General features: G+C 37.7%; 1 protein-coding gene across 2 annotated transcripts in view; it reads right to left on the reverse strand.

The window, feature by feature from the left end:
- Nucleotides 1-565: 565 nt before the first annotated feature.
- The window catches only part of MDFIC (MyoD family inhibitor domain containing), a 99741-nt gene continuing 81170 nt past the window's right edge, over nucleotides 566-19136 (reverse strand). For both annotated transcript variants that reach the window (XM_027102137.1, XM_027102139.1), the window contains exon 5: nucleotides 566-1056. In XM_027102137.1, coding sequence (XP_026957938.1) covers nucleotides 809-1056 — 248 coding nt within the window. In that variant the 3' untranslated portion in view covers nucleotides 566-808. The remainder of the gene's footprint in view (nucleotides 1057-19136) is intronic.

The following is a 19136-nucleotide window of genomic DNA, read 5'->3' on the forward strand; positions in this document are numbered from 1 at the left end:
GTAGACATTAGCTTTCCTTTCTGTGTATTCCTATAGCCTTCTGAGTTTCTCTCTCTCATAATCCTCACTTCAATATGCCCTGTGGGCTGGTTTATCCTTTACAGGTCTCTTTCCTCTTCTAAACTTTCCTATGCTCCTCTGGATTGGAGCTGAATGACATCCATCTCTGTGTTGCAGCAGGAGATTACACACAGTAGGCACTCAGCGTTTGCTGAGCGAGTGGCGAACACAGCATGGAGATGAACACTGGGTCCCCGACAACTGTGTGGGTTTGTTTCCCAAAGTTTAAAGAATACTTACTTTTAACCATTAATAAACATCACAAGTAAATTGTCTGATTTAAATAACCACTGAGAAATAATACATTTGGAGCAAGGGGCTCCTAAGAATGGTTAAAAGAAATAGAAATAAGTAAATAAAGGAGGAGACATTTTGTCTTTTTCTTTCTCCCTCCCTCTCTCCCTTCCTTCCTCCCTCCCTCTCTCCCTTCCTTCCTCCCTCCCTCTCTCCCTTCCTCCCTCCCTCCCTCTCTCCCTTCCTCCCTCCCTTCCTTTCTTTCTGTTTTGTCAAAATGTCCCTCAGTCATTGTAACCTATTAAGAAGTCTAAAAGTAGTTAAAATTTCACATATTAAACCATGTAGATTTGGTTAGAGGAAGGAAAAGGCTCTCAGAGATTTCCTAAAATAATGAGTTAACAGTGCAAATACTGGATTGTTTGATGAGAATCTTACCACGTGCTTTTCTTTCCCCCTTAAAAGAAAAATTTTAAAACACTCTCCAGTTTTAATGCAAACAGAAGATAAATATTTACGAAGGAAAACAAATTCCACAGCATTCCATACAGATTTCCAAACAGTCTGATGATTCACAACAGGCATCCATGATGCCACAATCCATGTCACAAGGGCAGTTACAGTCATCTCCCATTTCATCTCCGCAGCAACAGCAGCAGGCTTCAGAGGTGCAGATGCCACACGAAGCTTGTCCCAGGACAATATTGCAGAGGGTCAGGAATTCACAGAACAGGCAGGCCAGGATACAGTGGACACAGCAATCTTCATTTTCAGTTGGGAGGAGGCCACATAGTCAGAAAAAGGAGGAACACAAAATATATAAATCATCAATATACTGAATAATAAGAATGGATGAAAATAATTAAGTAATCCAGAACCTAATGACATGCAGTCCTAGTAGTCTTTTGTGGGCTGGAAGCATAAAAAGAAACAAGTTAAATTCTAGATGAGCAATCTTTAGAAGTAGATACTGGATCTGGGAAAAAAAAAAAAAAAGATTGTACTTGTGTATATGTGTGTGTGCATGTGGGTTAGAGTATTACTCACACACTGTGCACTGGTCCTGCACTTTTCTATGCCTCTCATCCGTCTTCGCTATCTACTGCTCTCTGCTAATGACTCCATGACATTACAGTCCTTCAGAAAATAGAAACTGCTTTTCCACTTCCTGTGTGGCAAAGTACTTTACATTTCTATTATTTCCCGAGACATCTCTAGTGATGCCTCTCTAAACAATAAATTTCATGAACTGATATAAAAAAGTGAGAAATCAAATGGATTACAATCTAATAAATTTAGTACACCATGTTCTAAACTTCTTTCCTGTAGAATTTTGGGGCAAGTAAGTAAAAGGAACAACTGAAGAAAATTTCTATTTCTGGAGGACTTTAACACATGCAATAAAAATAATTTAAGACCAACGTTATAAGATATTTGTCTATTTTCAGAAATATTTGTGAATTTTTAGCAGGATTATTTCTGGGTTTGTATTTGTGTTCCTTTCCTTCTTTTTCTTTTCTTTTTTAAACTTCATACAATGCAAGCTTTAATGAGGGGATTCTGCTTCCAACAACAACAACGGTACAGAGCAATCCCTACCCGCATCCCACTGTCACATGACCTGTGTATTTCTGTATTTGGCTTTATGATTGAGTGCCTTTGATGGAGTTTCATCAAATTGTGTATTCCATCATAAACTCCCCAACTCCTTGAACATTGCCGTTCCTCTGTAGTCTCTAACTTTGTAGAGAGTCTGTAACTTTGTAAAAGGGGGAAATGTGGGAAATGCATACTCTACATGCCAGATGGCAAAAAGGGGAGAGAGTCAGAAAAAACTCAAAAAGGAAAACTCCAGAGTTGGCTGCAGAAATAAAGTCTAGGAGTTCTCTGGTAGCCTAGTGGTTAGGATTCCCGGGTTTCACTGCCGTGGTCCGGGTTCAATCCCTGGTCAGGGAACTGAGATCCCGTAAGACATGCGGTGTGGAAAAAAAAAAAAAAAAAAAAAAAAAGCTAAAAAACACACCAATGTTTCCTCCCAATCTTCTCAGTGCCAAGCCCACTCCCATGTAAAATTGTCTATGGAGCAATTGGAAAAAGATCACAGAACTGTAAGACTGTGAGCTTCTCTCCATCTTCCCCTAATGTGTTTAGTAGTACAGTAGTCCTCCTTTATTACTGGGGGATACATTCCAAGACCCCCAGTGGATGCATCAAATCACGGATAATACTGAGCTCTATATATACTATTTATTTCCCATGTATACACACCAATGATGAAGTTTAACTTATAAATTAGGCAAAGAGATTAACAATAATAACTGCTAGTAAAAGAGAACAATTATAACAATATTCTGTAATAAGTTTTTTGTGAATGTAGTCTCTTGAAATATCTTGTACAAATTTAATGCTTTTTCTATCTTAACTACAAACTTATTAGGTACTGTGGCCATAAGTTTTTACAGTTTGAGGTACAACAGCAAAATTATCACAAATTTCTTTCTCCTTCTTCACAATTTCATGGATAGAAGAGTCATTCTTACCATAGACTTTAGCAACCTCAGCATATAATTTTTTTTCTTTCCTTACTGAGAACTTTCACCTTTTCACTTAAAGAATTACTTTACAGCATCTCTTTGGCATATCTGAGTTGCCAGCATCACTACTCTTGTGCTTTGGAGCCATTATTATGTAAAATAAAAATTACCTGAACACAAGCACTGCAATATTGCGACAGTCGGTCTGATAACCAAGAGGGCTGCTAAGTGATTGATGGTCAGGTGAAACATGCTGGACAAAGGGATAATTCATGTTTCGCGTGGGATGGAGTGGGAAGGCATGAGATCTCATCATGCTACTCAGGGCAACATGCAATTTAAAACTTATGAATTGTTTATTTCTAAAGTATTCCATTTAATACTTTGGTGTTGCAATTGACTGTGGGAAAATGAAACCATGGAAAGCAAAACCACAGATAAGTGGGGATTACTATATCCAGTCATATTAGGAGAACAGTAAAATCAACTTCATGGATCCAATCCACAGCCTTGGAAAGTTCTTTGTTTCTAGAGAGTCTATAGTTTCCCTCTTTCTACATTCTTTCTATAAATTTTTATCCTACTATCTTATATGTATCTGTTCAGTAGAGTTTTTCCAGGATTATGTTATCGTGATTTGTAAAATATCTGAAATGTTATAAAGAGCTAGCTTTATTATTATTACTCCTATTAAGAAACTAGTGTTTAACTGGAAGGCAACCCAGTTCTATTCAATATGCCTTCAAACAAATATCCATATTAACTAATTCTAAGGACACTTCTAACCTTAACTTTGTATTCTACTGTGGAATGCTTATATTTCAAGACTAAGTGGAGGAATCCACAAAAACTCACTTGATACTGAAAAACATTAAGTATAGTTATTGAGCATTAGATTCTTTATGTATTAATCATAAAATATACATTGAACTGTATGTAGTGAATCTATCAATCTTAAAGGGGAAAGAATGGCCTTCCCACCCAGCCTTAGAAATAGAGGGTAATGATACCTTTGAAGCCTCCTTTGGTCCCTTCCTAAATCATCTTCCTCTTCCCTTGCTTTTCATTGTACTTTATACAACAGTGAATGTGTAAATATCCCTACATAATCTATCAGAAAGGAAACGATACCATATAAATTCCCATAAGTAGCATTTTTCCTCAATATTATGTGTTTCAGACTTACCCTTCTTGATTCATGTAGCTAAAGTTCACTTGTTTTCTAGATGTACAGTATTCCATTGATTTAACACACTGTAATTTATCTATTCATCCTACTTAGGAATATTTTGGTCATTGCCAGTGTTTTGCTATTCCAAACATTAATGTTTGAAACAGTTTTGTGCAGGTCTCCTAGAGTACACATGCCAAATAACTAACAGTAGAATTGTTGGGCCACAGGATACGCATACGTTTAATCAAGTTAGGTAATACCACATTTGCTTTCAAAGTGATTGCTCCAAAATGTATTCCCACCAACCAAGTATGAGAATGCTCATTGTTCCACATCTTCACCAATCTATGAAACTGGCATATTTTCATATATGCCAATTCACTGAGTGTGAAATGGCATCTCATGGTGGTTTTATTTTGCATTTACTTGTTTACTAATAAGTTTGAACATCTTACCATGTTTTTTGGCCATTCATGTTTCACCTTTGAAACAGGTGTTCATGTATTCCCCTCACTTTTCTATTGAACTGCCTTTTTCTCTTATTGATTTGTAGAAGTTCTTGATATAGTCAAAACATCAGTCTTTTGTCAAGTATGATTGTCCTCTCTCAGTATGTGGCTTTTTGTAGTTAAAAGAGATAAGATACAGATGAGTTATCGTTTAGACCTTGAGAGTTTGAACTGATGAAGAGAAATTCAAATCTTGTTTTGAGCTGAAGATATGGGATAATAAGGCTGAGGAAGTAAAGTGGCAGATAGCCAAGTTTGGCAAATGAGTCAGTGAAAAGGAGAGGAGGCATTAACAAGATTCAGTAGCAGAATGAAATAAAAAGTTTTAGCGTTTGATTCAAAACAAGGGAGTCCAGCCATTCCGATATACAGAAAGGGAGGGGAAAACAATAAGTAATCAGGAGGGAGGGACCGAATGTAACATGTGAAATCAGCTGCCCTCAGGATGACGAGGAATGGGAGTGACATTCCCAACTAAACAACTCATTGGTGCTCATAGAACATATTAATTTGAGAATCAAAGTCCCTTCCAGATCTTAGACAATTATGATGGTTTTTATACAAAAATCAGAAGCCCTAAGCCAAGAATAGAATCTCTCCAAACTCCCACTTTTAGCCAACAAGATCCAGAAAGTAATTGAAGTCTGTTAAACTTTGCATTTTTAGTAAGCAAGGAACATGAAAAAATAAATTCTTAGCGCAAATAGATCGAACACTCGTTTTCTAGACTGTCTTCAACAACATAGTGTAATTTCTCTTTTTTTGAATTTTATTTATTTTTTATACAGCAAGTTCTTATTATCTATTTTATACATATTAGTGTATATATGTCAATCCCAATCTCCCAATTCATCCCACTCTCCACCCCACCCCCATCCCCCAGCTTTCCCCCCTTGGTGTCAATAAGTTTGTTCTCTACATCTGTGTCTCTATCTCTGCCTTGCAAACTGGTTCATCTGTACCATTTTTCTAGATTCCACATGTATGCGTTAATATACGATATTGTTTTTCTCTTTCTCACTTACTTCACTCTGTATGACAGTCTCTAGGTCCATCCACGTCTCTACAAATGACCCAACTTCATTCCTTTTTATGGCTGAGTGATATTCCATTGTATATATGTACCACATCTTCTTTATCCACTCGCCTGTCAATGGGCATTTAGGTTGCTTCCATGACCTGGCTATTTTAAATAGTGCTGCAGTGAACATTGGGGTACATGTGTCTTTTTGAATTATGGTTTTCTCTGGGTATATGCCCAGTAGTGGGATTGCAGGGTCATATAGTGTAATTTGTACAATAGATACAAGCAGTGGTTTTACATAGAATAAGAAGCCTGGCATTAATGAAGAAAAAAGCATTTATTAATTAAGAATGTGTAATCTTAGGAGAAGAGATATTTTCATCACTCTTTCAATTTTTTTAACTATTTAAGAAACTTGGCAATTCTGTTAAATTCTGGTTTAAGCTCTTTACAAATACCAATTCATTTGATTCAAATAACATCCCTAAGAAGCAGTAATGGTATTATCCCCATTTTACCACAGACAGATTACAGAAAACTTAGGAAATCTTCTCAAAGTCACAGAGTCAGGAAGTAGTAGGCAGGGTCAGAACCCACACAACGTGCCTGTGTAATCCATGGTCTAATCCAGCATGCTATGCTGCCAATACAGGGATGGGTCACTTCTAACAGTTCATCTTCCTGGCGCGAAGAAGATCAGTTATAAATCCAACTGATTTCTGCTGATTTGTCTTGCTGATCTGTTTTCAGCCTCGATTCACATTTCCTTTCTAAAGATGATTCTGAATTTTAGTTTTAATGAAGACTTGATAGTAAGTATTATCCTTCAACATGTTAAGAGCAAAGTTGATGAGTTGGAGGACTCATAAACTTCCAGTTACATTGTTGAAACAGACATAAGACGTAGGCAGCCAAGAGAGAGGTGATGTGTCAATCAAAAGAAATCTAAATTTAAAACTTAAAAATTAAGGTTCATATTTATATGAACAGAAGCATTGTAGAGATTATATAGGAACTCTACTGGTAAAATATACGGTTATGACAGAGTTCTCAAAAGAATAAGCCCTTTATGTAAATACTAAAACTTACAAAAATAGTCATCCTCTTAAAACATAGGTCCTACATAATTTACTAGACAAGCACTTTGGGCTGCTCTGAAAAATCAAATCTATGAATAGGGCACATAAAGAAGCCACAAACCAAAATTCATTTTAGATATTAAAGTGATATTAAGCAAGGTGCATTTACAGAAACATCTACCAGAAACACATTCATTTTCTGTAGTTTATAAGTAGAGAAATACTTAAGACATGACAACAAAAAAAGAAACCAAAAAATTAATCCCTAAATCCTATCAAATCAATTTAATAATCTGGTTTGTATTCCTTTCCAAAAGCATTTTTCTTTTCAGTTGTGTTCTAGAAAGAGTAGTTTGATTGTGATTGGGGTAACGAAAAGGTTAAAGTAAACTAAGAAGAAACAGCTGTTACAGTTTCTGTCACTGCCACCCCTCCCACCCCCAGGGGGATGGAGAATCATAAAAGGCATTATGTTGTTGGTTTTATTTGAAGCAAAGAGAGGATCGTAAGAATTAACAAACTAAGAAGACCTAAATGGAGAAACAAACTTTAAAAGAGACGAGTCCTCTGCATCCATGTAGTTCACTGTCAGAAATAATTGTTTTTCCTGCTGTTCTTGTGGTTTTTCGTTTTCACGGTTTTATTCGGTCATATTTGCAGTTGTTTGCCAAAAGTGTTTAACCTTTGAGAAGCCAGCTAGGTTCTGGGAAGAATGCCTGTTCCAAACTAGGCCCAAAAGAATTGCACAATTCAGTGTATTACTGAGAGAACTCAGCACAAGACTGACAGCTACTGTAAATTTAGGAAAACAGAGAAACACACCAGCAGCCAAGGAACTAAAAAGAAAGCATAAAAGGAAATCTTTAGCACAACATTTGACTCTTAAAAAAACTGTTATGAATTACTTGCAGACACAAACCCAAACAAAATCTCTGAGTCCTCTGAAAGGTCATCAATGTTAAATCCATGCAGCTGGCATATCTGGCAAGGGTCTAGCTTCCCAACACCCTGAAGGTAACAACTGAAACTTACTTAAACAGCATCTTTGGTGACTGGTGAAACTATCTGTGACTCATCTGAGGGCCTTTGTTCTCTTGAAATGAGATGGAAGACTTATTTTTATAAGAATACACGAATTTAATAATAAAATCCCAAATTGTTTTACCCAATCATAGGTGGCTCAAAATACTAGGCAAATGTGAGGAGAGCAGTTATAGTGAAAGGAACCCTAAGAACCATCAGAAAACTCTTTGCACAGGAAACTCAGCTGTATTCTAAATAAGTCTATTTTTTTTAGTTTCCTTCTTTTAAGATGTGGTATGACAGGTGCTTTGAGTCTCTTGAAACAAAGACACTGTACAGCAGAGTACAGGGAAGGGCAAAGAACAGTGAATTCTGAGAATAACCCATAACCCATTTTTAAGTGAAGGTAGATTTGTATGTGTCTTATCTTGACTGATCTCTAATAACATTTCCTATGACTGAAAATGCTTGAAAATACTTTCTTAATCAGGTCCCCATCATGTAGACTATATTCTAAGAAACAGGGGTTCATTATTTTTTTCAACAGGTCAACAGTATGCCAAAGAGCAAATGCAGGTTAAAGCATGAACAGTCAGTTATGTGTAATTAGTAATTTGGGAGATTGTATTGCGATCAAACCTGACTCTAGCTTTATAATCAAAGCCACAGAGAACCCACAGGTGTCCCCATGTCTTTAGCTGCTAAGGCTCACATCCGCCCTGGGAGGGCACAGGGGGACTCACCATGCAGAGCAAGAGGCATTCCTCTTCCCAGATATTGCTTTGCTGCAACTGTTTCTCAATACAAAATCAAAAAGCAGGCTGAAAGTGGGTTTTGGTCATCCTGAATTGCAGCCAGGATGGCTAAGTCAGTATCTGGCCTCTGTGAAAAGCCAGCTGTGAGGGACGAGACACAGACATCTCCAGGGAGTTCTGCTCCTCAAGTCACGGGGGCAGGAAATATTTACTAAGACGGCACGATAGCTTAGCTCCAAGTAGCTGCATGTCTCCAAGCCAGAGGACGCACAGCATTCTGGCCTACAGCCCTAGAATGACCTGCTGCTTGCATAAATTGGCCTGAAGTATGCCTCCCACACAGAGCCCTCTGGCACACTGCTGTCCCCTCGAGGCCATGCATCTTAGCCAAAACACAGTCAACATTTTCCTAGTAGGGAAGAAAGTGAGATAGGTCAGGAGGTAAAAGAAAGAGAGGAGCTACATTTTCCACTGCAGCACAAAGAGGACCCCATACTTACAGAAACTGAACAGTAACCTTTACTATTATCTTTCCTCTCAATAAACTCAAAAGAACTATAGAAAAAAACAGTACCATTCTCCCACACCCCACAAAAGGACTCCTCGATCATATACCTAACACGTGTCCAAATCCTAGAATCCATCCTCCTCCTGTGGGAAGTGCATTCGTATTTTAAATTACAGTAAGTGGATAGCACAGATTTTTTTTTGATTCTCTTATTTGTTTACCCTGCTGCCTCCTCTGTTGCTGATTCATTAAATATTCCAAACTCTCAAGAGAGATTTGATCCAGTAATTGTTGGTCATGACTTAACTATAGCACTGATTCAAGTATTCCTTTCTAAAGAGTCACACTTTATAAAGTCTAGGAAGATAACATATATATCAGGTCACCTTTTGTTTCCCAGGAGCTTAACACAGAAATCTGCCAGGGAGTAAACACTCAGTTAGTAGAGGTGTTTATTTAAAACACTTAAAATGCGAAGTTAGTATGTGGACAGAGAGGCAGGGAAAGAAGAGTGAAAAAATAGCAATGGTGCAAGTATTATGCATATGCGTTTACTGAATCTCTACAGTACTTTAAGAGCACACATTTGATAGCTGGTAATCACAGTACTGTCCTCATAGGGTTAAGGTAAGTATTAAAAGAGACAATGTATATAAAGTACTCAGTAAAGAATTCATGTACATACTTATTAATATTACTGTGACAGCAACAAAGATAATGGCAAAATATTTATTCTAGAGAGGGTACAACTCTACCTTTCGATGTTTCATTCGCTCTGATTACCACAACAAAATAGGGCCATTCAATTTTAACCTAAGGAGGTTTATAAAAGGCTGTTCATAGTTCAAATACTTAAAAAGAGAGAATCAAGAAGGTAGTTCTAAGAGACAGAATCTGCAGAAGAGTGGAGCAGAAATCTGCCCAGAAAGATTTAGTCAATCTTATGTTTGGCTGTGACAGGAGATTTAAAAATGATAATCATTTTCCATATTTAAACTATTATCCATTTATTTTCTCAGGAAGCTAGAAAGCAAAAACAGAGGAAAACCATACTTGAACCTACTCAATGGTAATTTTATTAAGTTGGCCAGTTGAAATATCTCTAATCCAAAAAGTTTAATTAATAGGAAGGTTGAATATAACTTTTGGATAACAAAATCTACTTTAGATCTTAAAAGCATTTTCCTAGAAAGAGTCGCTGTATAAACAGTCTGCTAAAGTTGGTCACAATATCATCTATGGTTAGGACAAAAAATAAGTAAATCCTCTAGGTTTAAGGAAAATATATATTTGTATAAAAATGATGTAAGAAATCTCTCCCAAAAGCTTAACTTAATATTTTCCTGTTTTCACTTTTGTAACTGTGCTTATTTAACAATTCACCTTTCAATTGCATTTCTGATTCGTGCTTGTTTAAATATTGTGCGAGGTATATTATGAGAAAAATCAGCCTTTTTTTTTTTTTAAAAGCCATGTAGTACTGCAGTTGGGTGATCATGTAAAAGGTGATGATGGTAAAATAATACCTTTGCCGTACGGGATGCTATTTATTCATTTTTATTGAGGTATAGTTGACATACAACATTGGTTTCAGGTGTACAATGTAATGATTCCATATATGTATATAATGCAAAATGATCACAATATGTCTCAGTAACATCCATCACTGCACATAGTTACAACTTTTTTTTCTTGTGATGAAAACTTTAAAGATCTAATGTCTATCAGAAAAATTTCAAATATGTAATGCAGTATTACTAACTATAGTCAATCCATATGACTTATTTATTTTATAACTGGAAATTTGTAACTTTTGACCCCCTGCAACCATTTGGCCCACCCCCACCCCTAGCCTCCAGCCACCAGCAACCTGGTCCTTGTGTCTATAGCTCCTATCTGCTGTTGTTTGTAAGAGGCCACATATAAGATCATAAGGATATTTGTCTTTGATTTATTTCACTTAGCATAATGCTCTGAAGGTCCATCCATGTTGTCGCAAATGGCAAGGTTTCCTTCTTTTTAATGGCTGAATAATATTCCATGGCATAAATTTCCATATTTTCTTTAATCATTCATTGATTCATGGACACTTAGATTGTTTCCACATCTTGGCTATTGTAAATAATGCTGCAATGAACACTGGGTTGCATATGCCTTTTCGACTTAGTGTTTTTATTTCCTTCAGATAATACCCAGAAGTGGATCACATGGTAGTTCTTTTTTTTTTTTAATATTACTTATCTTTTTTTTTTTTTTTTAATTTATTTTTGGCTGCCTTGGGTCTTCATTGCTGTGCACGGGCTTTCTCTAGTTGCGATGAGCGGGTGCTACTCTTTGTTGCCGTGCGTGGGCTTCTCAGGGCTTCCCATTGCGGTGGCTTCTCTTGTTGTGGAGCATGGGCTCTAGGTGCATGGGCTTCAATAGTTGTGGCACGTGGGCTCAGTAGTTGTGGCACACGGGCTTAGATGCTCCACGGCATGTGGGATCTTCCCAGACCAGGGCTCGAACCCGTGTCCCCTGCATTGGCAGGTGGATTCTTAACCACTGTGCCACCAGGGAAGCCCACACATGGTGGTTCTATTTTAATTTTTTAAGAAACCTCCATAGTGTTTTCCATAGTGACTACCAATTTACATTCCCATCAACAGTGCACAAGTTTTCCCTTTTCTCCACCATCTCACCAACACTTCTTATTTCTTTTTTTCTTTTTTTTGGCTGTGTTGGGTCTTCATTGTTGCACGTGGGCTTTTCTCTAGTTGCAGAGAGCGGGGGCTACTCTTCACTGCGGTGCACGGGCTTCTCATTGCGGTGGCTTCTCTTGCTGCGGAGCACAGGCTCTACGCGCATGGGCTTCAGTAGTTGTGGCTTGCAGGCTTAGTTGCTCTGTGGCATGTGGGATCCTCCTGGACCAGGGATCAAACCCATGTCCCCTGCATTGGCAGGTGGACTTCCAACCACTGAGCCACCAGGGAAGTCCCAACACTTCTTATTTCTTGTCTTTTTGACAACAGCCATTCTAACAGGTGCGAGGTGATATCTCATTGTGGTTTTTTTAATCATATTGTTTGTTTCTTTGCTATTGAGCTATATGAATTCTTTATATATTTTGGATATTAATCCCAATTTGCATATACTTTCTCCCATTTAGTAGGCTGCCTTTTCATTTTGTCGATGGTTTCCTTTGCTTCGAATAAGCTTTTTAGTCTGAAGTAGTCTCACTTGTTTATTTTTGCTTTAAAGGCAATGCCTTCGATTTTTGGATCAAATCTAAAAAATCATCACCAAGACCTATATCAAGGATCTTACTACCTATGTTTTCTGCTAGGAGTTTTATAGTTTCAGGTCTTACATTCAAGTCTTCAATCTATATTAATTTTTGTGTATGGTGTAAGATAGTGGTCCAGTCTCATTCTTTTGAATGAGAAAACTATCCAGTTTTCCCAGCATCATTTATAAAGTGTCTGTCCTTTCCCCATTGCATATTCTTGGCTCCTTTGCATAAATTAATCGACCAATATCCGTGGGCTCATTTCTGAGCCCTCTATTCTGTTCCATTGGTCAATGTGTCTGTTTGTTATGCCAATACCGTACTGCTTTGATTACTACAGTTTTGATATAGTCAAAATCAGAGCACATAATTTCTGAAGTTTTGTTCCTTTCTCAAGATTGCTTCGACTATTCTGGGTCTTTTGTACTTCCATACAAATTTTAGGATTGTTTGTTCTATTTCTGTGAAAAATGCCATTGGAATTTTGATAGGGATTGCATTGAATCTGTATATTGCTTTCGAGGGTATGGACGTTTTAATAATATTAATTCTTCCAATCCATGAGCACAAGTATCTTCCCATTTATTTATTTTCTTCAATTTCTTTCAACAATGTCTTATAGTGTTCAGTGTAGAGGTCTTTCATCTCCTTGGTTAAATTTATTCCTGGGTATTTTATTCATTTTCATGCAGTTATAAATGGGATTATTTTCTTAAGTTTGATAGTTATTATTATTAGTGTATAGAAATGGAACAGATTTTTTTATACTAATATTGGATGCGGCAACTTTACTGACTTCATTGATTAGATCTAACAGTTATTGGAAGTGTCTTTACACGGTTTTCTACAAGATCATGTCATCTGCAAACAGAGACAGTTTTACTTCTTCTTTTTAAATTGGATGTCTACTTCTTTTTCTTGCCTAAATGCTCTGTCTAGGGCTTCCAGTACTATGCTGAATAAAAGTGGTGAGAATAGGCATCCTTGTTTTGTTCCTGATCCTAGAAGAAAATCTTTCAGCTTTTACTGTTGAGTATGTTAGCTGTGCGCATGTCATATATGGCCTTTATTGTGTTGAAGTATGCTCCCTCTCTGCCCACTTTGAGGGTTTTTATCACAAATGGATGTTGCATTTTGTAAAATGCTTTTTCTACATCTGTTGAGATGATCATGATTTTTATCCTCCATTTTGTTAATGTGGTGTATCACACTGACTGATTTGTGGATGTGGAACCATACTTGCATCCCTGGAATAAACCCCAGTTGATCATGGTGTAAGATACTTTTAATGTATTGTTGAATTCAGTTAGCTGATATTTTGTTAAGGATTTTTGCATCTCTGTTCATCAAGGATATTGTCCAGTAATTTCTTTTCTTGTGGTGTCTTTGTTTATTTTTGGTATCAGAGTAATGCTGGCCTCACAAAAATTTGGAAGTTTTCCGTCCTCTTCTAGTTTTTGGAAGAGTTTGAGAAGGATTGGTATTAATTCTTCTTTAAAGGTTTGGCAGAATTCACCAATAAAGCTATCTGGTCCTGACTTTTGTTTATTAGAAGGTTTGGGGTTTTTCCAGGGTTTTCTTTGTTTTGTTTTTTATTACTGATTCAATCTCCTTCTTAAAAATGGGTCTTTTTGGATTTCTGTTTCTTCCTGATTCAATCTTAGTAGGTTGCATATTTCTAGAAATGTATCCATTTCTTTTAAGTTGTCCAATTTGTTGGTGTATAATTGCTCATAGTAGTAGTCCCTTATGTTCCCTTGTATTTCTATGGTATCAGTTATAATGTCCCCTCTTTCATTTCTGATTTTATTTGAGTCACCTCTCTTTTTCTTGGTGAGTCTAGCTAAAGGTTTAGCTAAAGGTCTATCAATTTTGCTTATCTATTTCACTTATTTCCACTCTGATTTTTGTTATTTCCTTCCTTCTACTAACTTAGGGCTTTGTTTGTTTTTCTTTTTCTAGTTCCTTGAGGTATAAGTTAGGCTGTTAGAGATTTTTCTTGTTTCTTGAGGTAGGCATTTATTACTGTAAATTTTCCACAGAGAACTGCTTTTGCTTTGTCCCATAAGTTTTGATATGTTGTATTTCCATTTCATTTGTCTCAAGGTATTTTATTTCTCTTTTGACTTCTTCTTTGACCCACTGGTATTTGATAGCATGTTGTCTAATCACTACACATTTGTGAATATTCCAGTTTTATATATACATATAGTTGATTTACAATGTGTTAATTTCTTGTGTACAGCAAAGTGACTCAGTTATGCAAATGACATTTTTTCATGCTTTTCATTATGGTTTGTCACAGGATATTGAATATAGTTCCCTGTGCTCTACAGCAGGACCTTGTTGTGTATCTAACCTATATGTAATAGTTTGCCTCTGCTAACCCCAAACTCCCATTCCTTCCCTCTCCTAACCCCCCCACCCCCACCCCTTGGCAACCATCAGTCTGTTCTCTATGTCTGTGAGTCTGTTTTTGTTTCATAGGTATATGTGGAATCAAAAGTATGACACAAATCAACATAAGTTATATCATACAGTATCTGTCTTCCTCTTTCTGACTTACTTCACTTAGTATGATAATCTCTAGGTCCATCCATGTTGCTGCAAATGGCATTATTTCATTCCTTTTTTATGGCTGAGTAGTATTCCATTGTATATATGTACCACATCTTCTTTATTCATTCATCTGTTGATAGACATTTAGGTTGTTTCCATGTCTTGGCTATTGTAAATAGTGCTGCTGTGAACATAGGGGTGCACGTATCTTTTCAAACTATAGTTTTGTCTGGGTATATGCCCAGGAGTGAGATTGCTGGATCATATGGCAACTCTATTTTTAGTTTTTTGAGGAACCTCTATACTGTTTTCCATAGTGGCTGCACCAATTTACATTCCCACCAACAGTATAGGAGGGTTCCCTTTTCTCCACACCCTCTCCAGCATTTGTTATTTGTAGACATTTTAATGATGGCCATTCTGACTGGTGTGAGGTGGTACCTCATTGTAGTTTTGATTTGCATTTCTCTAATAATTAGTGATGCTGAGCATCTTTTCATGCATCTATTGGCCGTCTGTATGTCTTCTTTGGAGAAATGTCTATTTAGGTCTTCTGCCCATTTTTTGGTTTAGGTTTTTTTTTTTTTGTTATTGTTGAGTTGCATGAGCTGTTTGTATATTTTCGAAATTAAGCCCTTGTTGCTTGCATTGTTTGCAAATATTTTCTCCCATTCTGTAGGCTGTCTTTCTGTTTTGTTTATGGTATCCTTTGATGTGCAAAAGCTTGTAAGTTTGTTTAGGTCTCATTTGTTTATTTCTGTTTTTATTTCTATTGCCTTGAGAGACTGACCTAAGAAAACACTGGTATGATTTACATCAAAGAATGTTTTGCCTATGATCTCTTCCAGGAGTTTTATGGTGTCATGTTTTATGTTTAAGTCTTTAAGCCATTTTGAGTTTATTTATGTGCATGTGCATGTGAGGGTGTGTTCTAACTTCATTGATTTACATGCAGCTGTCCAACTTTCCCAGCACCAGTTGCTGAAGAGTCTGTCTTTTTCCCATTTTATATTCTTGCCTCCTCTGTCGAAGATTAATTGACCATAGGTGTATGGGTTTATTTCTGGGCTCTCTATTCCATTCAATTGATCTGTATGTCTGTTTTTGTGCCAATGTCACACTGTTTTGATTATTGTAGCTTTGTAGTATTGTCTGAAGTCTGGGTGGGTTATGCCTCCTCCTTTGTTCTTTTTCCTCAGGATTGCTTTGGCAATTCTGGGTCTTTTATGGTTCCATATACATTTTAGGATTATTTGTTCTAGTTCTGTGAAAAATGTCATGAGTAATTTGATAGGGATCCCATTAAGTCTGTAGATTACTCTGGGTAGTAGTGCCAATTTAACAATATTAATTCTGTGAGTCTGTTTCTGTTTTATAAAGAAGTACATTTGTATCAATTTTTTTAGATTCCATATCTAAGTGCTATCATATGATATTTGTCTTTCTCTGTCTGATTTACTTCACTTAGTATGATAATCTCTAGGTCTAATCCATGTTGCTGCAAATGTCATTAAGTCATTCTTTTTTATGGCTGATTGCAGGATCATACGGTAGATCTATTTTTAGTTTTTTAAGGAGCCTCCATACTGTTCTTGGATGGATGTTTTGAATATATCTGTTAAGTTCATCATGTTGTTTAAGCTATCCATTGATGAAAGTGGAATATCAAAGTCCCCTACCATTATCGTACAGCTATTTCTCCCTTTAGATCTGCTAATATTTGCTTTATATATTTAGGTGCTCCAATGTTGGGTGCATAAATATATATAAATGTCATATCCTCTTGTTGGGTTGACTACTTATTGTAGTTAAAGTTATTTTTACTACTTTTGTCTTTTAACCTCGTAATTGCTTTATAAGTGATTAATCTACCACATTTACAATGTTAGATTATTCTGAATTTTACTATATATTGACCGTTACCACTGTGATTTATACTTTCATGTTTTCCTGTTACTAATCAGTGCCCTTTCTCTTCAGCTTAAAGAAGTCCCTTTAATGTTTCTTATAAGGCCAGTCTAATGATGATGAACTTGTTTTGCTTTAGCTTTTTTGGAAAACTCTTTATCTCACCTTCAATTCTGAAGGACAACTTTGCTGGGTAAAGTAGTCCTGGTTGGAAGTTTTCTTTCTGCATTTTGAATACATTGTGCCACTCCCTTCTGGCCTGCAAAGTTTCTGCTGAAAAATCTGCTTATTGTCTTATGGGTGTTCCCTTATGAGTAACAGTTGTTCTTCTCTTGCTACTTTTAAGATTCTCTCTCTGTCTTTAAATTTTGACATTTTCATGATAATGTGTCTTGTGGGTCTCTTTGGGTTCTCTTATTTGGAAATTTTGGGGCTTCCTGAATCTGGATATCTGTTTTGTTCTCCAGGTAAGGGGAGTTTTCAGCCATTATTTCTCAAAATAATTTTCCACGCTTTTCCCTCTCTCTTCTCCTCCTGGGACCCCTATAATATCTTCACCCTTTTTTTTTTTTTTTTTTCATTCTGCTGCTCTGATTAAAGAGTTCCACTGCCTGTTTTTGAGTTCACTGACCCTTCTACTTCATCTAGTCTGCTGTTGAATCCCTCTAGTGTATTTTTCAGTTCAGTTTTGTGTTCTTCAGCTCTGTGAGTTCTATTTGGTACTGTCTCATATTTCCATCTCTTTGTTGAAGTTCTCACTATGTTCATCCATTCTTCTCCTGAGTTTGGTGAGCATCTTTATGACCATTATTTTGAACTGTTGTCAGGTAATCATTCATCTCTTCTTCATTAAGAGCTTTTTTTGAGAGTTTTTTCCTTCTCGTTTTGCCATTTGAAACACATTTCCGTTTCTTCAATTTCTTTGACACCCTGTGTTGACTTCTATGTATTAGAGAAAACAGCCACCTCTCCCAGTCTTGAAGGAGTAGCCTCACATAGGAGATAAACCTTACTGTTCAATCCTGCCCTAGCCTTTGGTTGTCTCTCAAACCTTTGTGATTGTTGAAGCAGCCTATTTTATTTTTAGCAGCTCCCAGTATTTGAGGGTGTGCCAAGACCTAACAGTGTCCCTAAGAGGAGAATTTCAGTCAGCACCTAGGTCCAGGATGATTAGAAGCTAGACCTTAGTTAGCAGCTTTTAAATATATTACACTTCTGTGGGACCACAAGCATAAGTTCACTGGCCACCAATCTAGAGGTATCCCCTGGGTAGCAGTCACAAAATCAGGGCAGACGAGTCTACAAGTTCCTTTCCAGGAGATACTGGTGATCTGCAGCAAGGAAGAGAGGCAGCGCAGAGATGGCATCCATTGACCTCCATCCCCAAGTGTAGCTCTGCAGCCCCCTAGATAAGTGCCAAATCAGAAGCCTGCCCCTCCGGCCAAAGCTCAGTTCAAGCAAACAGGCATCTTTCACAAAAACACTGGGGATGTGTTTTAGTCTTCTGTCTGTGAAGTGCCCTGGGAGTGATAGCTAGCCAAGAACTGTCTCTCCATTGGTTACGTACCGTGGGATCTAGGAACGCAAGACCTGCTGGCCTCCTGAGCTAGGCGATCATGGAGCGTTCCCTGGCCCCTGGGTGGCAACCATAAAAACTGGCCACCAGATGTGTATAAAAGCTCCCCTGGTGGATACATGGGTGCTCCAGAGCAGAGCGGAGGAAGAGCACACAGACAGCGCCTGCCCTCAGGTTTACATTGCAGGCCCTTAGAGGTGTGTTTAATTGGAAGCCTGCCCCTCAGGCCATAGCTATGAAGATAAACTAATAGGCTTCTTTCACAGAAAGAGTTTCTTAAGACTATTGCCTCTTGATGTGTGTGGGTGGGGGGGGGGGGGGTGTGTGTGTGGCCATTTAAGAACTCTTTGTCCTTTGGTGATGGTCTTCTGGGACCCTTGAGCATAAGCCCCAGTGGCCACCAGAGCTAGGTGATCTAGAGATATCCCTGGGCAGCAGCCATAAGAATCAGGGTGCTAGAGGAGGGTACAGGTTCCTTTCTGGGAGATACCCAGTGAACTGGAGGGAGGCGGGGTGGGGGCACAGAGATGCAGCCTGCCCACCTCTGTCCCCAGAAAGAACTTCAGTAGGCCCTTAGATGTGTGTTAAATTAGGTGCCTGCGCCTCAGGTTGATACTTTAAGTTAAGCAAATAAGTCTCTTTCACATAATGTTTGGTACCTCTCGATTGGTTGTCTTTGCACTGGTCCCAGGTGACAGGTGAGTCACAGCAAACAAGCCCTTTAAGACTTGTTTCTCAGTCACTGTAGCCTTGTTGGTCTCACAGAAACGAGTCCCACTGGTAATTAAATCTAGATGTTTTGGGAGCTCATCTCTCCGTTGCAGGTCTTAAAAGTTGGTGTCTCTGATGTGAGGTTTAAACCCCTCACCCTCAGGGAGAAACTCCAGGTTTTGAGTTCTCTCCTGATTGTGCGTCACTGCACCAG

The sequence above is a fragment of the Aethalodelphis obliquidens genome, unplaced genomic scaffold (assembly GCF_003676395.1).
Source record: "Aethalodelphis obliquidens isolate GAN/ISIS:26980383/991018 unplaced genomic scaffold, ASM367639v1 scaffold5, whole genome shotgun sequence".
In the NCBI taxonomy this organism is placed as follows: Eukaryota; Metazoa; Chordata; class Mammalia; order Artiodactyla; family Delphinidae; genus Aethalodelphis; species Aethalodelphis obliquidens.